This window comes from Bubalus bubalis, chromosome 17 (genome assembly GCF_019923935.1).
Source record: "Bubalus bubalis isolate 160015118507 breed Murrah chromosome 17, NDDB_SH_1, whole genome shotgun sequence".
Lineage (NCBI taxonomy): Eukaryota > Metazoa > Chordata > Mammalia > Artiodactyla > Bovidae > Bubalus > Bubalus bubalis.
Window position 1 is genome coordinate 3012360 of NC_059173.1, and position 20377 is coordinate 3032736.

Consider the following 20377-nt stretch of genomic DNA (forward strand, 5'->3'; position numbering starts at 1 on the left):
CGCTCACCACCCCACCAAAATTCGGTTTGTGTAAGACTGGTTTGGCTTGGATCATATACTCATTCCTTTCCAACCACCCTGGCCAAGGGGCTACAGGACTCTGGTAGGTTAATCTGCAGTATGTGTTCACCTTGGAGCCATGGGTAGTCATCAGAGGGATAAAACTGGAGGAGGGCTGAAAACCCAGCAGGCAATTGATGTGCAGTTATCAAAAGAAGTGGGGATGGATATTGGGGGGACAAAGGCAACAGTAGGGAGTTCTGAGAATATAAAGAAGGGGCACCTAACTAATAAAGCAAGGGGCCAAATTATTAACTTATGGAGATATATGCCTGGTTCATGACCCAACTAGATACCCACCTAGAGCACTGCCCGCATGTCAGTCCAGCTAGGAGCAGGTTGATTTAGTATAAAATCAGAACAAATGGAATTATGTGTTTCTAAGAAATTTGTTGTTGTTTAGTCACTAAGTCAAGTCCGACTTATTGTAACCTCATGGACTACAGCACACCAGGCTTCTCTGTCCTCCACTGTCTCCCTCAAATTTAAGAGTTTGCTTAAATTCATGTCCATTGAGTTGGCGATGCTAAAAATCTCATCCTCTTCTGCCCTCTTCTCCCTTTGCATTCAATCTTTCCCAGCATCAGGGTCTTTTCCGATGAGTCAACTCTTCACATCAGGTGGCCAAAGTATTGGAGCTTCAGCTTCGGCATCAGTCCTCCCAGTGAATATTCAGGGTTCATTTCCTTAAGATTGACTGGTTTGATCTCCTGCAGTCCAAGGGACTCTCAAGAAAGAGTCTTTAGCATCACAGTTCAAAAGCATCAGTTCTTCAGTGCTCAGCCTTCTTAATGTCCAACTCTCAGATCTGTACATGACTACTGGAAAAAATCTAGCTTTTGACTATATGGACTTTTGTCAGCAAAGTGATGCCCCAGCTTTATAATATGCTGTCTAGGTTTGTCATAGCCTTACTTCCGAGGAGCAAGAAATATGTCCATCAAAGCATTTGTGGGCAAGTTGGCTCAGTTGTGAGGAAAAGAAAACCTAAAATACCAATTATTTAAAGAGGATGTAAGTTTATTTATAGTTAAAGCAAGTCCAGAGATAAATGGGTTAGGCCTGGTATGGTGGCTCCATGTTCATCACGCACCCAGGCTCCTTCTCACTTGTGGCTCCATCACCATTCACACATAGCTCCTTCATGGATCAAGTGATGTGTTCAAGTTCCAGCCATTGAGCCCACATTCTACCCTGCAGAATGAAGGGAGCAGACGGGCACATACTCTTTCAAGAACAATCCCAGAAGTTGCTCACACCCCACAAGCAAAAATTGAATCAATGGGTTCTATCTATCTGCAAGGAAGGCTGGGAAATGTGGGGTTTACTCTGGGAAGAACAGATACAGGGAGACAACAGGTCTTTGTCAGAAGGGCACCGCATCGGATAGCCCCTTTTCTGCTACAGACAGTGGCCTCACCAATGGTTGAAGACTAGTCACCTGGAACCCAAGCACCTTCCAAAGGCAACCCTAAACGTGTAGGACGTAAGCCACTGTCACTGTTTGTTGCGCTCTTGTTTGATCATCACTCTTCTATTAGCATATTCTACTATGAAAAAGTCCAGTTGCAATTCAACTGCTTCTTCCTTTTCTAAAAAATTTTTATTTTTAGTTGTACCGGGTCTTGGTTGCTACATACAGGCTTTCTCCACCTGTGGTGAGTGTGGGCTTCTCACTGCAGTGGATTCTCTTGCGTAGCACAGGCTCTAGGGAGCATGGGCTCAGTAGTTGCAGCTCACAGGCTTAGTTGCCTTGCAACACCTGCAATCTTCCAAGACCAAGGATCAAACCCATGTTCCCTGCATTGGCGGCAGATTCTTAACCACTGGACCACTGCTAAGTCACTTCAGTCGTGTCCGACTCTGTGCGACCCCATAGACGGCAGCAAGTTCTAACTGCTTCTTAAAATTACACATTATTTTTCTTAGAAATGAGTATGTTTTTAAATTAAAAGAAAATGTGTTTTCAATAAGCACTAAAACAATGCCAATATGTATAAAGTACTAACTTTCTCCAAACCCTTTATTTTAAACCATAGCAGCCTGCTGCAGGGCTTCCCTGATAGCTCAGTTGGAAAAGAATCCATCCGCTTGCAATGCAAGAGACTCTGGTTCGATTCCTGGGTCAGGAAGTTCCCCTGGAGAAGGGACAGGCTACCACTCCAGTATTCTTGGGCTTCCCTTGTAGCTCAGCTGGTAAAAGAATCATCCTGCAGTGCGGGAGACCTGGGTTTGATCCCTGGGTTGGGAAGATCCCTTGGAGAAAGGAAAGGCTACCCATTCCAGTATTTTGGCCTGGAGAGTTCCATGGACTGTGTTGTCCATGGCGTTCGCAAAGAGTTGGACACGCCTGAGTGACTTCCACTTTCACTGTTCAGCCTGCTCCATGTCCTCTCGCCTTTCTTTCATGATCATTTAAACACAGCTGTATGTTTCATTTTCACAAAAATGGGTTATCATGATATACATAACTGAAATTTTCTTTTTGATTAAGAAATACATCATCGACATGTCAGAGGTTAAGAGCTAGATATCTGACTCATTTTAACAGCTACATAATGCTCCAGAATATAGCTCTTCTATAAGTGATTCAAGCATTCCTTTTGATGGGCTGTCATTTCCATTCTTCTGCTACCTTAGGCATGTTGCAGTATACCTGTTGTATGGATGCCCTTATTTATATCTCAGTGCTCTTAGTTCTGAGATGGGGTCTTTGAAGTAGCACTGTTGGGTTAAAGAAAAAAGAAAAGCCATTCAGTCGTGTCTGACTCTTTGCGACCCCATGGACTATATAGTCCGTGGAATTCTCCAGGCCAGAATACTGGAGTGGGTAGCCTTTCCCTTCTCCAGGGGATCTTCACAACTCAGGGATCGAACCCAGGTCTCCTGTATTGCAGGCGGATTCTTTAACAGCTGAGCCACAAGATGCATTTAAAAATTTTTAATCAATATGATGAGATTACCTGGTAAAAGATGGCTGGAACAAATCACATTCCCACCCATAATGTGTGGAAGTTTTCACTGACCCTAGTTCTTGCCAGTACCAGAGGTCACTGCTCTTCTGATCGACAGATTGTTGCCATCTGGTTGACAGTGACTTATGGTACCTTGTTGCTTTGCTTCACATCTTACTGACCACGTGTACACTTGATCCTCTTTCATATGCTTAGTGAAATGCAGACAAGCATAATGGTTCAAGGATTCTGGAGTCATTCCACCCAAGTCTGTGTCCTGGTTTAAGATGTGTGACTAGCCACTGTATAACTTGGGCAAGTTACTTCATTCCTCTGAGCCTATTTCCTTAGCTGAAAAACAGGGATATTATTTATTTCATAGGGTAAGTTGTGAGAATTGAAAGAGATATACTTGTAAAGTATCCAAAACTCTATCTAGTCTATAGCAAGTACTAAATAAATGGTTGGTGACTATTACTGTTGAAATTTTAGATTTCTTGAGTTGCCTATTGGGTGCTCTACTGGTGTGATTGTTTTGTAGGGATGAATTTGTGGTAACTCTTTGTATATTAGCCATACTAATCTTAATCTGTCATTTATGTGGGAAATATTTCCCCAGTCTATCATGCATCTTTTACAGAAGGTTTTCACAAATTTCTGCTTATGTAGTCAAATATGTAATTTCCTTTAGGGTTTCTAGGCTTCTTGTTTCACTTATGATCTCCTGTTATAAAATTATAGTCTCCTAAAAATTCTTCCAATAATTTTCATTTCAACATTTATATCTGTAGTCCTTCTGGTATTTTATGTGTATGATGTGAGGTATGGATTTGGTTGTTCTCTGGAGTTCTGTTTGAATAGTAGTTCCACATATCAGATTTAATTGAGAAACTTCATGAAAAGAGAAATTTGGGAAGAAAATAAATTACAGTATTTGTGGCAGTAAGTAATTAATTGGGTAGTTCTGAGTTTTAATGGAATTTGGTTTTTTCTCTTAATGGACTCCTCCCCTTCTCTCTTTTTTCACATGAAATGTTATAGGAAACTCCAACATACAAAACTGGCTGTAACTGTTTGACATGGTGAAAGATAATGATGTTACAAAGTTGAAGAGTAAGATAATCAAGAGCCTTGTAAACAAGGATAAAATTTTATAATAAAAGTTTAGATTTTATTGTGAAATGGGGGAAATGACTAAAAGATTTTAGGCAGAGGAGTGACACAATAAGCTCTTCCAAGAACGGGCTGAAGGAAGACAACAGTGCTTGGGAGTAACACCGCTAGAAAAGCGCCAAGTCCCAGCGACACACTGTTCCCGCGGACAAACGTGATGGACATGGAGATGGTTGCGGAGTGTGTTTAAATGACACATAACGGGATTTAATGGCTGACTAGGATATCTGGGGTGAGAGAGAAGAAAGCGTCAAGAATTATGTCTGTGTGGTGGTTTGAGCAACAGTGGAGGAGGGTGCCATTTATCGAGAAGGAAACAGTGGAAGAACAGCAGATTGAAGGGGAAATGGTGGGGTTAGTGTTGTAAGGTGTGCCTGTGTGTATGCTTAATTGTGTCTGAGCCTTTGTGACTCCATGGACTGCAGACCAACAGGCTCCTTGGTCCATGACATTTTCCAGGCAAGAACACTGGAGTGGGTTGCCATTTCCTACTCCGCAAGGTATCTGGATGTTAAATAAATGGGGGAATATCCAGATGACAGGTGGTCATTCAGACATGGAGCTCAGGGAATATGCCTGGACTTAAGATAGGAGTCTGACATTTATCAACATACAGTCGGAAACCACAAAGCCATGAAACTGGATGAGATTTCTCAGACCGTCTATAGGGCAAGAAGACCTAACACATAGGAGGGCCTCTGCTTTGGTTGGGTTCTTGGACTGTAAGGAACAAAACTCAACTCTGGCAACTGAGCCTCTGCATATGGTTGTACAAGAGGTACCTAGTACAGTGACAGGTTAACAGTCTTCTCAGGCAGTGTAATTTATTGGAGGGATATGAGGCAGCTCTCAAAAATCAAAGAAGCTTAACATTCAAGAAAATCAAGAACCTGAACCGAGGAAATCTCAGTAACAGGAACTTACATGCCTCTTACATATTATCTGCTGGCTAGCTTCCCAAAGGGAAGGTGAGGTGCTATTCTCAGAAAAAGGAGGGGAAAAGTACAGTGAGTAAGCAAATGCAGCTGTCTACCCTTGGCTTTCCAGTACATGCATTCTTTAGAACAATTTTATAAATGACTCCATTCAACATACTGTAGAAAATGAATTCCATCTTCTCAGGGGAAATAATCTAAAATGATTTCTAGTTACCACATTCAGTGTCAAATCTAGATTTCTGGGTGATAGTCATTCCCCTCTAGATCTTAACCCCATCTTGAGAGTCTACAATCTATGGCTTTACTGGTACATAATCATCACCAGCACACCCGTATGTATTAGTTTGGGGGAACACTGCCAGCAGAATAGCTCAGGTCCAATGAAGGAAAGTTTGATTGGGGTAACTTGGAACATGCTCGAACTTCAGCCAGGAAGTGTGAGGGGCAAAGTATTGAAATGGAGGAGAAGGATAAAAAGACAAGGTAGGAAATATGGGTAGAAGCTATACAGACTTATTTCTACAAGTCACAGGGCTAGAGCTGGTAGTTCTCCTAAGGTATGCATAGGTGACTGGTTCCAGGACCCCAGTGGATACCAGTATCTCAGGATGCTCAAGTCTCTTGGGTAAATGGCATACTACAGTTGGCTTTCTGCACCCATGGGTGCCACATCCCCAGATTCAACTGTCAAGTGTGATCCATGTTGAATCCAGGTGCAGAACTTGTGGTTGTGGACAGCCAACTGTGCATTCTCTTCTTCCTTGCTTATACACTGTATTTTTCCTTCAGTCAAGAGTTTTTGACTAGTGGGAAGACCTACATTTTTATTCCTGAGGTATACGTGGGTTGAAAATTTCCAAGTCTTTTGAATCTTCCCAGATACCAATATTACATAAATCAGTTTCTATTCAAACTGTCTTTTCACAAAAAATCTTAGTAATATGGCAAATTACCCTCATAATTCTGCAACTTGTGGAATCAATCTCCAAGTTTTAGTTTATAATTAAGCATGCCTAACTCAAGTGGTCTTAACCTTCCATATCCACTTCAGATTGTTCTACTATCAACAGCGACCTGGTCATCCAGATGTTTTCTCAACAGGTACAAGATTCCAATGACACGGGGAGTATCTCTACTAGCTTTTTTGCCATTGTAAGTGGCTCATTGCCCTCCACCCCCACCCCAGTCCACAGACAGCAAGTGTTCCTGCTGCCTTTAATTCAATCAGTGCAATAATCAATTCCAGATCCCCATGCTTCTGAGGGTTTGAAGCCTACTATTTAACTGTTAACAATTTCTGTAACCAGTCATTTGGTTACAAGCAAAAAAACCCCCACTTTGTTTGACAAAAACAATGAAGATATATGGTGGTCTCAGAAACAATGGAAAATCTGGATAATCAGGTTCTGACAACAGAAACCAGGGCATCTTTGGGGATGTCTTCATGTAACTCTTATGATTTCCTTGGGACACTACAATCAGGACTCAGTTCCTATAATTTTGTGTCACCTCTCTTAAGACTCCAAGTCCTGGTGGGAGGGGAATTTAGATTGTACAAGCTTGGATCACACAATCCAACCTGAGTCAGACAGGGGGCATGAGACAAAAATACTGTCATTTACAGCATTCCCACAGAATGGCAAAGAGGAGCATTCTGAAGGAAAAATGGGTACCTATCACTAAAAAAAAGGTGGGGGTAGGAGACAACAATCAATGGATGTCTGCTATACCAATACTGAGAACTGAACCTACAAAGGAGCAATAGCCGGCAGGGAAGGAGGGAAATGACACTTCAGGAGTCAGGAGCTGGTGGGAGTTGGTGTGCTGCTGAACATTCAGATGTTTATGTAATGGATTTAGCAGTAGAAGGCCATTATTGACTTTGACTGCAGGAAGACCGGAATACTCAGATTTCAAGGAAAATGTGACTTTATCCTTCTCTCTGCCTAGTGTGAATACTGCAAGAGGTCTTAAATAGATTAATGTTGGTTGAGAACTGGAATAACCTTTGATGAACACCAAAATTATAAAGTTTGTAAGCCAAATAACACTCAGACATTAAAAATTAAGGAAGTTACCGAGCTCAGAAAGGTTCAAGAGTCATCAGTTTGAGTAATGGATGAATATATTTATCTAAATATTCACTAATATAAAGGTAGGTCTTTTAAATTATTTGACAAAACAGGCTCAGTGTTAACTAACTTGTCAAGGTTGAACAGTAAGCATTATATTTAATTTTTAAAATTCTTTATTTTAAAATAAGAGTTTAAATGTGAGTAGTGTAAAATATTCAAGTACAGAAATGTATAAAGTTGAAAGTCATGTAATCTACACTGAGACTTTGCATTATGAACATAAACACAAATTTTTAGATGAGTTCATACTACACATTTTTCTAGCAATGGTTGTTTCACTTAATAAATTATGGCCATTTTCCCATGCCCATATGTAATAAGTGTATTTTATTCTTTACAACAGACATGTAAATGTTCTTATATGGTGGAACCAGGTGTTTTATAGTGGTTATAACAAATTCTTTGCTGATAAGCATTTAGATTTTTTACTATATTTTTCTACCATGTAATTAATTTTTATGCTTCTGTAGTAACTTAAATATGTCAGCTCTTGTTCCACTCTATCTTCTGGACTGGAAAATAATATCAGTGTGGCCTTGACCTCTAGTTTAATAAAGATTCTGATATTGGTAGACAAGTATCTTAGGACTCAATTTCAAGTAATAGAAACCCAACTCAAAGTAACTTAAGCAAAGAAGGGTATTTATTGATTCACATAACTGAAAAGTCCAGGGGATATACTAGCTTCAGGCACGGTTTGATCCAGGGGGCACAAACATTGTCATCAGGACTCAAGTCTCTCCATCATTTGGCTCCATTTTCCTCTGTACTGGCTTCATTCTCCGACTGGCTCATTTGATATGTTGGGCCCTGTTGGTTTGAGCTTTTCATCCTACAGAGCTAAGCAATCTCAGTAAAGAGCTTCTCTTCCGTAGTTCACTAAAACTCTTAGGGTTGAGAATCACTGGACCAACTTGAATCACATGACCAATCCTGCATCAATCACTATGGTCAAGGAGATGGACTGTGCTGATTGATCAGGTCTGAATTACATGTCCATCCATGAAACCTAAGATTAGGTCAGATTGAACCATGTGGACTGAAGAAAGGGAGAGGAGGTTCGAAGAAACATCAGGGAGTTGTTACAAAGGAATGGAATGGAGGCTGGTCAATCAAAAACAACTGATGTCAGTGGTAAGACCAGATACTGAAAAAGTTTAATCTCTGCTCATAAAGTAGAATGGTAACCACTGGCATTGTTCCTTCCTTGATGATAAAAGTATTCTCGAAAAAAATCATGAGTAGTAAGTTTGTCTTCTACTCAGGAGGCTTGTAATCCATCTGAATGGAATAATCATGTCCAATACCATATCTGGATGATACACGAGTTTCAATGTAAGTAAACTCAGTCGTCATGAGCCTAAGAGCCCAACTGTCTTGCTGACATGAAACAGGACAACCAGCCTCCCACTGGCAAAGAGTTCTGTGAGACGTCCTCAAGTCAGTGGTAAATTTTAAGTTCAGTGGTAAAGTTTTATGTTCCTTTAAGTCTTTTGCCAAGTTGAACTGGTATGTTTCTGTGAATACTGGTAAATCAGATTCATCTCCGTATGACCATAGAATGGAGGAATGGACAGTGCTTTCAATCTGCTCTGCTCCTTCAGATCTGGCAGAAAGGGTCCCAAGTGCTGAAAATGATGATCTAATATATATAGGCATAGAGACTTACTCTGCAGTTAAAAAAAAAAAATCTGCTGGTCAAGGAGTATGTAGCATGCTCCTTCCTGTTGTGAACAAAGTCCCAGAGAGTACAGAAGTACAGGTTGCTTCTGTTCAAAACTTCTTGGTGGAAATGGATATAAGATAGCCGAGATCAGCTGTAGTCTTCTGAAGGACAGTGTCTGATTGCAGCAACATGTCAGAAAGGCAGGCAATGGCTGAGTCAGGTAAATAGACAAGTAAGGTACCTTCAGCAGGGCCAGTCATATCAGTAGCCAGGCTAAGATCTGGAAAAACAGGCAGTTTAACGTTGAAGTTCTGTAAATTAGCTTTAACCCTGAGTATTCCAGGGTTAATCCATACGGTTTACTCTAGATACAATTTTCTGATCTTAAAGGGCCAGTCAGGTATAGCAACTTTCACTTTCCTGCTGATCTGTCCAAGAACTTTCAGCTCAGGAGAAGGGTATCTCTTAAATCCAGACTTGAGGCTCTGTTTAGGAGTCTATGCTACATCTGGGAGTGACAGGGTTGGGAGAGCCAGGTTCATCAAGGTTGGCCCTACTTTCTTTGGTAATCAAGTCTCCATCTTCTGTAATTCAGCTCATCTCTGAGAAACATCTTATCAACAAGTCAAGGCCTCAGACTGGTTGAATGGTACTGCTGCAAGTTGAGATCTGAGGCATGGAGATAGTTACTAGGTTTGAGTTTTAGGCTTTTTCCACCATCAATTCTTATACACAGCATACATTAGACTCTTGAACAGATGATCATCTTTACCTTTTTAAGTCTCTCATTTTAACAGGGTTAAAGGGAATGACTGGCAGTGATAGATCAATGTTATCTTCTGGTCAAGTCCAGGAGAAAAAGAAAATCGACTTGACATTATGAAGGTAGTGAAAATACAGAGTTTGTAGACAATTTCTTCTTTACAAATAATAGTTGTATATACACAAGCAGGCTAGTCATCAGATTTTGTTGAAGATGAGCAGTATAGAATAACCAGACTTAGGCTTTGTTTGATGATTTGTACACTGAGTCACATAATCACAATTAGTGTAGAGGATAAGAGACAAAGATATAAACATTCCCAACTTTTAACCAGTGCATTCATTAAAGTAGTTGAGGACAGCTGGCCCTTAAGTCAATTCTGAAGAAATAAGATTTTTTTCTCAGGGCGTGGATTAAAGTCTACTTGTTCTACATGATCTGGTCTGGGAATTCATGTATCAAATCCCTCCTGAACAGACAAGTTGTCTTAATGCCTGAGAGTACTTCATGACAAGGAATGAAGTCAGCCACTGTGATTCAGTTAAAACAACAGATGAAATTCCATGGAAACATCCACAAGGACAAGGGACCGTGGTCTTGTGACATTAGGAAGACTCAAGAAGCTTGAGCCTATTGATAAAACTCTTTAGCTGCAGGCTTTGTAGATTTCCTTTCACGTTAGTCTACATTTCCAGCAAAAAGGTAGATATGGAATTTGAGATGCCCACCAAGTAAGCTATCAAGGCCTGATCCAAAGGCCTACCTCTAAATATCATTAACATCAACAACTGATGGTATCAGACATCAAAAGATTCATCTTAAACTCTCTCATTGGCTGGAAGAAAATTTTTACAATGGCCACATTTTAAATTACACACACAAGAAAAGGGTGTTCAGAGATTGTCTCTTGTGGATCAGGTATTACATGTGGAGCTGCGTACTCCTAATTTCTGAGCAGAACAGGCAGATGTGCCAGTGATGGAGGAATTGTTTTAGCAGTTTTTCAAAGGTTATTTGCTTCTTTATTCTGGAAACAGCAGTTAAACTGAATAAAAACCAAGTAGTAGTGTAACTGCCAATGGCTGAGTGATAGTTGATGTAGTTTGAGAAGATGAATAATCATCAGGTGCCCTTTTAGGTAATGTTGCCAGTCTCTGAATTCTGCTTTCATAGTTTATAGTTATCCCTTGCACACGAAGTAGAGTACCATGGCTGAGAATGGGAGGTCCAATGTATAGCTGGTCTAATACTGCCTCAATGAGGCATCAGCTTCAATACTTGGTGTTCACTGTATTCAAGGAGGATCAAGACTTCAAGGTCATGCATTTTAAGTACCACTAGAGCATCCGGTGTTTGTGGAAGAAGTTGAATAAGGGGGTTTGTCAGTGTAACGTACAAATTGCTCTCTGGCTGTATCATTCAGGAATCACTGGAAGTCTATTTGTGGTTAGAGGGCTATTATTCTAGGTCCATTTGATATTACTTTCAGCCCATATGACTAATCTTGGGGGCAAAGATATGTCCATCTTCTTGCACTCTCTGAGTATTTCTAAGAATGCTCATTATCAACTGAACACCGACATGTTGGGTAGAGGTACAGAACAGAATGCCATTCAGGTCAAACATACTGTTGTCTAGGGCAGTGGTTTCCAAACTGTGTTCTGAAGAATTCTAGTTGTTGTAAAGAAGTCTCCTTAGGTGTCACCATGATGGTAAAGTAAGATGCTTGTGGCAGGTTTCAGGCCCCCCACTTCTGCTTCCTCCAGAGCAGCTTCACTTTTACTCTGGGCTTCCATAAAGTTTTCATTCAAAGGGCTTCATGGCCACAAAGCCTTTGGAAAACCAATGATCTAAGAGTAAGTTGTTCACAAAATGCTGAAATAAAAAAAATAGGTCACAGAAACCAGAAACTGTGAGCAAAGCCTGTGGTAAGCCAAACCATTTTCCTATTTATTCCTTCTCTAGTGTGGGCCACATTACAAAATGAAGAAGTTAACATTCCAGTCTGCTACAAACTCAGATTGCCTGATTGGGCTTTACGTGACTATCAGGGCAAGGCTATTGGTTTTAAGTGACAATAGCGCTGGGTTTTCTTGCAGTCAGCAAATGACTGCAAAATGCATTAGTTTCTTTGTAAATATTATTTCAAGAAGTCCTTGCCTGGATGACTTCAAGTATTATAAGATTTCAATGGGCCACAACTTAAATCCTAAGAAAATATCTCCTTCTCATCCATTCCCTTTTACTCTATTTTTCTCCTCTTCCCTCCTCACTCACCTGAGATGTAGTTCCCTTAAACTAGATTTACAGCACAAACATCATAGAATTAATCCATCTTTCTGGCAGAATTAACTTCCCCACACCCCTCTCCCATGTAGCCCCACAAATCTTCTAGAGGTTTCTTTGACAGAAAACAAAGCTAACTGTCAAAATGTAGGCTTCTCAGATGATAAAGACATACTAATTCAAGAAGTTATTGACAAGGTAAGAAAAAAAGCGGGGGGGTGGGGTGGGGGGGTGGGTTCCAAAGATACTGTATTCCTAGGTCTCCAGGGCAGTTATGTTGGCAATCAGGAAACACTGGCTATATTGCTCTAAAGAAGTTTTCCCATTCCATTAAAAGAAATGCTACAAAAATAACATTATGTATTTGATTAAACTTAGGACACACTGGGCCAAACAACTAAATGAGGCTCTTTATGTAAGCCTTTTGAGATCCTTTAATACACTACACTGCATTAACAATCAGGGAAGGGGACACATTTTACAGTATTTTACCACATTATTGGACTACAGAAGCTCTTTATATATGATACATATTACATGTGTATATCAAATATATACATACACACACATACATATGAACAGTACTGTTCTAAAAAAAACTGATGGCTCATTCTATGTAAATATTAATTTGGGGATAGAGCACCACAGAGTTGGTGTCTGGGAATATTATTAAGAATTAAAAAAAGAAAAAGGAAGACATGGAATCAACAGGGATCCCCAATCAACTAGGCCATCTTTGTGAAGACCACAAAGATGGATGGAAGATCTAAAAGTAGCTTTGTGTTTTCTAATGGGTAATCTTGTTGTCAGATGAATATACTACCATAAAGACAGTCTACTACTGCCAAACCTCAGAGATGATGCCATGGACTTCAGGTCCAGGCACAACTATGGCAAAATCACATCTCTGACATCCTAACTGACTGAGGGCACTGACTGAGATCAGGAAGTTGAAAACTTTTCTGGGGTTCCCAATCTCCAGTTATTTTAACACTGCACATAAAATAGAGGCTAAGTTAATTTCAAAGAGAGAACTGGACTGGGAGTCAGAAGGCCTGGCTTCTACCATTTTGCAGCTGTGTAACCTTGGATAACTTTTAAATTTCCATTTCCTTATCTGCAAAAAGGGATTATAATTTGAGTTATTTGGTAATTAAGATTAATACAAGTGAAAGTGCTTTGAAACTGTAAAGTGCTAGATAAACATAAGGGATTACCATATAGGTTCTACCTGGATGTATCAAGAGGCCTTTTCTGGAATCTGATTGGAGCTTTGTGAGATGCTGTTAGGTAAAGGGATTCCTTGGTAGAATTTCTTACATTTGTGTGAAAAGTTCTGGTTCCTGAGTAATCCCAAAGAAGATGCTGTGAGTTCACTGTGCCTTTGTTTTAATCCCAACGGGTCAGAATATCTGCTTGCTCATTCAGTAGGCTACTACAGATTTTAAATGGAAAAAGAATGGGGTCCAGATTAGACAATTCCTGAATTTCAATCATTTGAGACAGTGGGGCGTGGTCCGATATGGTTCTCAAAAAGATGCTGCCATTCTTCAGACAGTGCTGATAACTAAAAATCCCCTGGTCCAAATTTATTATGTGTCTCTGAAAGCTTTAACTGGAGAAACGAAATGCACACTTATGGAACAAGCTGAACCTTTGTTGTGATAAAACAGCTTCAGCTATTTGGCTTGAGAAGTTGAACTTCACTACAAAAGGCTGTGTTGAATCTGGGTAGAACAGGATGGGAGCGGAGGTGAAGGCCACATCATGATTCGCTGGATACGCCTCCTAGATCACAGTGGTCCACTGGAATGATGTCTTCTTCAGTACTGAGGTGGCAGAATCCATCACCATGGGCAAAAATCCAGGTACCAGATCTGTAGGCTGATGGAATAGCACAAAGGTGATCAGAAGATCCAGATGAACACTCGGCAACCAGGAGGCACAGGACTGGAGAGGAGAGTGACAAAACATATGAGATAACAAATGCTTGGCATTAGAAACACGGGACACTGGGGTGGGGCTGCTGTCAGCACACCCACTGCCTGATGGATACTGATTCTTGACAAATGCGGGGGGGCGGAGCTTACGGTTAATAATCAGTGATGATAAGAACCGAGAGTTCTCAGACAAAGACTGTTTTTGGACTCTTGAGGACAAACTGTTTCAGGGAAGCAGCAAATAGGAATGGCTCCAATTCTCATACTCTGGGGGAGTAATTTATCTGTATTCAGATTCCTAGGCAGTGGTTGGTGGGGGAGAACAAAGTGGCTCCCAGGTGGTCTGAGAACTGGATTTAAGTTGATATACAAACACCAAAGCAAAGGAGACACTGCTGTTCTTCCTTTTTCAATGCCTTTCACAAACTGTCTTATAACTTCATATCGATACTTGTAAAACTTAACTTTAATTTTAATGATTCCATCTTGAGCAGGAGAGAGTAAGGTATACAGGGAACAAAACCCTTGCCCTCCTCTATTATACCCTATGCAATATGGTTGTTTCTCTTCATATTTGAGGGGGTCCCTAAAATCTTTTTAAAGTTAAAATTAAAAAATAATAAAACATCAAGTAAAGGAGGAGACATGGCCCATAATTAGTGACTTTTTCAATAATGAAGAATTAGGTTATCAGACAACAACTAAGCAAATATTGAGTGCTTATTTGGCGACGGCCTGGTCTCTAAATTTCTTCTTTCTACTAAAGCTTCATCATATGTGGTTAACATGTCTTGGCAAAAGTTCTGCTTTCAAGGGGCTGTTACCTGTAAAGAGAACTAATGCAATGCACACAAAAAAGGACTTTATAAGCTACTGTATATAAGGATAAATGAAAGATTAAAAAAAAAAAACATTAAAAAACTTTAAAAAGGTTAATTTCTGCCTAAGGTTAAGAGATTCATGGAGAAGAGAGCATCTGAGTTGGATATTGAGGAAACAGCAGTTTTGACAGATGAAGAAGCAGAGGAAGGTATTCCAGGATACAGAAGAGAGCATGAACAAATGTGCAGAGATGGTAAAGAAAAAGGCATTTTGGAAAATGGCAAGTACCGTAGTTCACTTTGGATGGAGCATCGCCCGAGTTTGCACTGAGCGTTTGGTGGTCTCCGGATTTCCAGTGATAGCGCTGGTGGCAGTGCTTGCTCGGTCACTGTCTCTTTTTCACAACAAGGACAACACTCCTCAAATTCAAAAACAAGTCCAGCTCCCGAGTTCCTGTCACACCCTGGTATTTTCTTCCAGGTCCCAGATCCAGTTCTTGAAATTCTGGAAATCTGGAGCCCATGCGGTGATGACACTGAAAGACATCGGTTCCAGCGAGTGCAGAACGCTGTAGTGAAACCCTTTCAACCTCCTATTCTGGACAGTTCATGTTTTGTCACAGAATTTCAAGCTTTGAGTTCCAGTTGGTTTTCTCCTCCTTTCTCCTGAGGAAAGCATAGTATCACCACAGTCTCAAGATTCTTTTGAGGTACATCCAGATTTAATTACAAAAGAGCTAAAAGACCAACACATTTGTCTCCAAAACAGTCATTTCTCTGGAATTGAGATCATTTGTCTCTGCCCTCCAGGTAAAGGGAACAGTCAATTGATTTTTTCCAGACATTTGTATGAAATAGCAGAACCGGCTAACACCTAACAGACAAAACACTTAAGTGTGTTTGCATTTGCTTACTTAGAGCTGTACCACGGTAAGCACCACTCCACAAAACGAAAATGTTTGAAATCCAAGTGTTCAAACATTTCTATAGTGTTTGCTGGACAATGGCCTGGAATCTGATAAAAAGCAGCTGACAATTAACAAAGAAGCAAAAACTGGCATTTTGGCCATCTTAATAACACACTTGCAAGCAAAGAGAATACAAAGCAGGCAGGGAGGAAAGTTAAGGTTTGAAACACTTCCAGACTACTGACTTTGAGGTTCAGAGGAAGTTCTAACAAAACTTTTCAGAGAATGTCAACCTTCAATTAATAAAAACAAACATCTTCAGGAATTCCATGTCTAGTTCAGTCTATTCCAGTGAGGCAGCTTGCTAAAAACCCACCTGCACCATTAATTAGCTGGACTTGGCAGCACCATTTAAAAATAAGCCTGCTCACTACCAACCACACAGAACTAGGAATATAAAACAAGAGCAAGTAACGGATGGCAACCATGGTCATGGAAAATGGTCAATGAAAGAGTCAGAACGGTAGTCAGGCACCAGAAAATAAAAAGTTGTTGGGCCAAAGATTGAATAGGCTTCTTGACACTAGAGAACACATCCACTCCTAGTTTCAGCTGCTTTATATTGGGTGTCAATGTACCATAAGCATCAGCCGCCCTTCAGGCAACCCATAGTGAAAGGACTCAGAACAGAAGCCAAGCAGTGGAGTGTTGTTACCCCGAATATCCACTATGCATAGAACAGCTCACATATCCCAGGGATTCAACAGGGGCTTCAACTTGGTTGTTACGGGTCCCAAATGACATCTAAGCCTCAGTTTCCTCCTTGTGGCAAAGGAACTGTGGTTCTTAACTCTTCCGGGTCACAGCCCCCTCTGAAAACTTGATGGTGATGGATCCTCATTTCCCTTAATTGCATATTCCCACTAACTTCTGCACACAATTTCAGGGAGTTTGGGGATCTCCATCTCCAATCCAAGGTTTCCAGGTTCAATATCCAAGGACTGGGAATTTCTAAGTTTTCTTACAACTCCAAAAAAAAAAAAAAAAAGCCAACTATAACGAACAATAATCATTCCTTTCATCCACCGACGCTTTATGGTTTACAAAGCGCTTTCAATCCCACAAACGTTGATAGAGGAGGAAACTGAGGCGCAGACAAATTACTGAGTGACTTGCTTAAGGTCACTCGGCCAGCTGGTGGCTAGGCCCGGAAGCAAACACAGCTCTTCCGACTCCGGAGCTCGCTTCTCCACCCCGGAGTTGCCGCCAGAGCTCCCGCCCCTCACTAAGGCGGCATAAGGAGGAAAAGGCAAAGTAGAAAGCCCACCACCAACCATCCCCCGGCTCCCTCCTGCCCTCCCAATTGGGTCCTTGCAGGCCCCGAAGGGTGGCGCCAGGCCTCCAGGCCGGCCCCGGCCACCCCAGCTTCCCCGGCCGCGCCAAATCCCGCCGCCGCCGCCTCCCCGGGAGCGGGGCGGAGCAGCTGCCCGCCGCCGCCAACCACCCGGACGACTCCTCGTCGAATCGCAAACGCATAGGCCGCCGCCCGAGTTCTGCGTACGAGAAGAAAGACGCGGCGCGAGCGCCAACGGCCACCGGGCGCGCGCCGCGGCGGCCGGGCCTGCGCCCCAAGAGCTGGATGCCAGAGCAGGAGAAAGAGCCGCCAACCGATCGCTCGATCGACTGCGCGCCCGCTCCTTCGCCCTACCAGACCGGGAAGGGGGGGAGGGCGCGCCAGGGCTTCTTTGAGTTAGGGGCCTGACTCCCCGGCGACGAGACAAGATGGCTCCTCCGGTCCGCGCTGCAGCTGCCGTCCCGGCTGCGTCGTTCGGCCCGCCCCCGGTACTGTTTCTTTAAATGGCGGAGAGGGTCAAGAAAGCAGGAAGAGAGGCGCGCGCACTCACGTGACAGGGGCGGGCCCGGCAACAAAATCCGGTCACGTGGAGACTCGCTACCCACCAATCAGGAGGCGTCGCATCAGGGCGGGGGCGGGAGGAGCTGCGGCTCTATGATTGGCGGAATACGCCGCGGAGGCCTCGGGGACTTTGGGCGTCGGGGAGTGCGCGAGGCGGCCCGGGTTGTGTGCACTAGCGGAGACAAAGAGGTGGCGGTGGCGGCAGCGGCGGAGCAGCCCTAGACGCCGAATTTTGTAGTGCTGAGTCCCGTCACCATCTCATCTAGCGCGGCGCGAGGGCGGCTGGTCTCGCGGCGGCGGCGGCGGACGCGGAGGTGGCGGCAGCACATGGTTCCAAGAGCGCCCTGCGGTTGTTGGGTTCCAATTCCGTGGGGAGGGACAAAGGCAGCTGTGAGCGCTGGGCAACGCCCGGTCGGGTGGTGCTCTCGCCACTGCCCTCGATCCGGGCCTTGAAAACTGGGACTAATTTGTCTCCGTGAGGAGGAGACCACGGGACCGAGGCCCAGTGAGGGCCTGAGAGGCTGAGGCCGCTGTCTGAGGGAAAGGGGGAGGGGCGCGGCCCGCCTGAGTTGATAGGGTGGGTCAATTCTGTGGCGACTTAGTGGGCCACTGTGAGGTAATTTGACTCACTACCCTGAGGAAATTGGGGCGCACAGCAAGCTAGGTTTGATCTGGCTTTGAAAACGGAAATCGGTCTTCAGCGTTTAGGAAATTTTTCAGTTGGTAGGTGGTGAAGCCGAAACTAACGCCATATTCACTCGAGCAACATCGTGATCGCCAGTCTGAGGCTTATTTGATGGCGAAGACATGTGTGGCTATCCAGTTTTATGACTGCAGTTGCTAGACTTCCGGATTGGTAAGTTTCCGGATTGGTGAATTTCCTCACAGGAAATTGAGAGGAACAACAACAAAAAACTCGGAAGAACGTGAAGATGGAGCAGTAATTAAGTCGCCAACTCCAGTATCAGCTACTCTAGGACGAACCACATTCCACTCAGTGAATTATCGCAAATTCGTGCTAAAGTTCCTTAAGACTACAGATTTATGACGTAGTTTATTCCAAAGTATTACATCGTAATCATTGAGAGGATAAAAAAGATTAAGAAATCAGTTTTTGTTTTAGACGTCTTTTTGAATATATTTTAGATGGATAACTAGATAACTTTGCTTAACTGAGCAGAGATTTACCAACTCTTTACTGGAAGGAGTCCTGAAAAATCTATTCCATTGTAAGCTTATATTTCCCAATTAGTGGTTAAAGAACTGGAGACGTCACCGCAATCATGGCTTTCTCGAATTACAGCAGTCTGAATCGAGCTCAGCTAACCTTTGAATATCTACACACAAATTCGTAAGTATTCTGTAGGTGCCTTTGAGGTCACTGATAACTCATTGCTCGATATTCATATGGAAGTCTTTCCCAGGAAGTCGCGCATTTTTTTTTTTTTTTTTTGGGATGTGTCACTGGAGGAGTCTTGAGCTCTGTATGGAAGAACTGAGATCAGTGAAATGTCTATTGTTAATCCAGAAGAATATGATCTTCCTTTACTGGATCCAAATTTATTTGATAGAAGGCAAACTAGTTCCTTGGAGTCTGTGTATTGAGTTTCATTCAAGTGTTTGATAGGAATCCAACAAGTACTCTTCTTGGATCGCCAAAAATTGGACTATTCAACTCCTTGTCTTTGGTGTCAACAGCCAATACAGTTGGGTAATAACAAGTCTTTTTTTTTTCCTAAGAAGGAAAAAAGAAAAAAGAATGAAGACATTTAAATGACAACGTGTGAGAAGAAGTTATTTTTCCCCCTAGAAAACAGTTTGCTTTATTTTTCTGGGAAATTTATCCTCATCCAAAACAGTTTTTAATACGTTAAGCAGGAAGTGATAACTTGGTTAAATCCATGATTTAAATAGCCTTTCCACCAAAGTTTCACAAATCATTGAATACATGCTGTGTTTGTAGTTCTTTGAGTTTGTGAAGAGATTGCCATCACTCCATTGATCTGAAATATTTCAAGGTTAATCCTTACTCCCACTTTTTTGGAGTTGATGCAATGAGGGTATCATTGTTTAGTCTTTTAGTACATTCATTTGGCACTTTTGAGATGAAGGTAAGTTTCTCATTTTAGTACTGGAGAAGTGGTGAGCAGCTTAATGAATGGTCCAGAGATCAGAAGAACCACCTTCAGGATTGAGAATATAGACTCTAGTTTTCAAGTAATAGTAACTTTAGTTGGCAATTAATAGTACAATAATATAATAACCGTTTACAGAAAAGAACCACGTATTTGTGATAGTATCTGTAATTTTTTGATTGCTGTTTTTCCAATGAAGGAAATAAAATTTTTCTGAGTAGTGAATTGTCAAATAGCCTGGTTTTGTTTAGGAAGGTTCTTACTGAACTAGAGTATTAGAGTAGGGATTGTAGAGGTCACCTAGGTGTAGTTTTGTGTTGCAGCCTGATGAATCTGAAATCCAACTAGATAAGGTCTCTGATCAAAAGTTATACCCATCTTGCTCATGGCATAGCCATGAGCAGAACCTTTAGTATCCTTGTTTGTATTTGAGCTGCCACATTAAGAACAAGCAGTTGAAGGCCACTTAGATGTTCACAGATTGTGTTTGATAAACTCAGTTCTGAGTTTTGGGGTGAGGGGCCAAATTTGGAATGACAGACTATGTGATCTTGGAAGACCATTGAAGGAAACTGGAGACATTAGATTCTGGGTTCTTGTTTTAGCTTACCCGAAGATTGTATTTGATAATAAAACAATAGTGAAAAGTGAAAGTGTTAATTGCTCAGTCACGTTTGACTCGT

The 20377-nt window shown here is 42.0% G+C and overlaps 1 protein-coding gene and 1 long non-coding RNA gene across 17 annotated transcripts in view; one reads left to right on the forward strand and one right to left on the reverse strand.

The window, feature by feature from the left end:
* Positions 1–7881: 7881 nt before the first annotated feature.
* On the reverse strand, positions 7882–17484 carry LOC102411461. 2 transcript variants are annotated; one of them, XR_003104171.3, is made up of 3 exons: positions 15026–17465; positions 13207–13925; positions 7882–11564 (listed from the first exon to the last, which is right to left on the reverse strand). It is a non-coding gene; the product is annotated as an uncharacterized LOC102411461 (long non-coding RNA). The 2 variants fall into 2 exon arrangements; XR_003104170.3 differs by having other exon boundaries at positions 7882–13925; positions 15026–17484.
* A 204-nt stretch (positions 17485–17688) lies between these two features.
* The window catches only part of MORC2 (MORC family CW-type zinc finger 2), a 41093-nt gene continuing 38404 nt past the window's right edge, over positions 17689–20377 (forward strand). For 5 of the 15 annotated variants that reach the window (XM_044929931.2, XM_044929930.2, XM_044929932.2 and 2 more), the window contains exon 1: positions 17690–18910. In XM_044929931.2, the coding sequence (XP_044785866.2) occupies positions 18843–18910 (68 nt within the window). In that variant the 5' untranslated portion in view covers positions 17690–18842. Of the gene's footprint in view, positions 18911–20377 lie in introns of all 15 variants that reach the window. The other 10 variants (XM_025267336.3, XM_025267337.3, XM_044929929.2 and 7 more) reach the window with 6 other exon arrangements.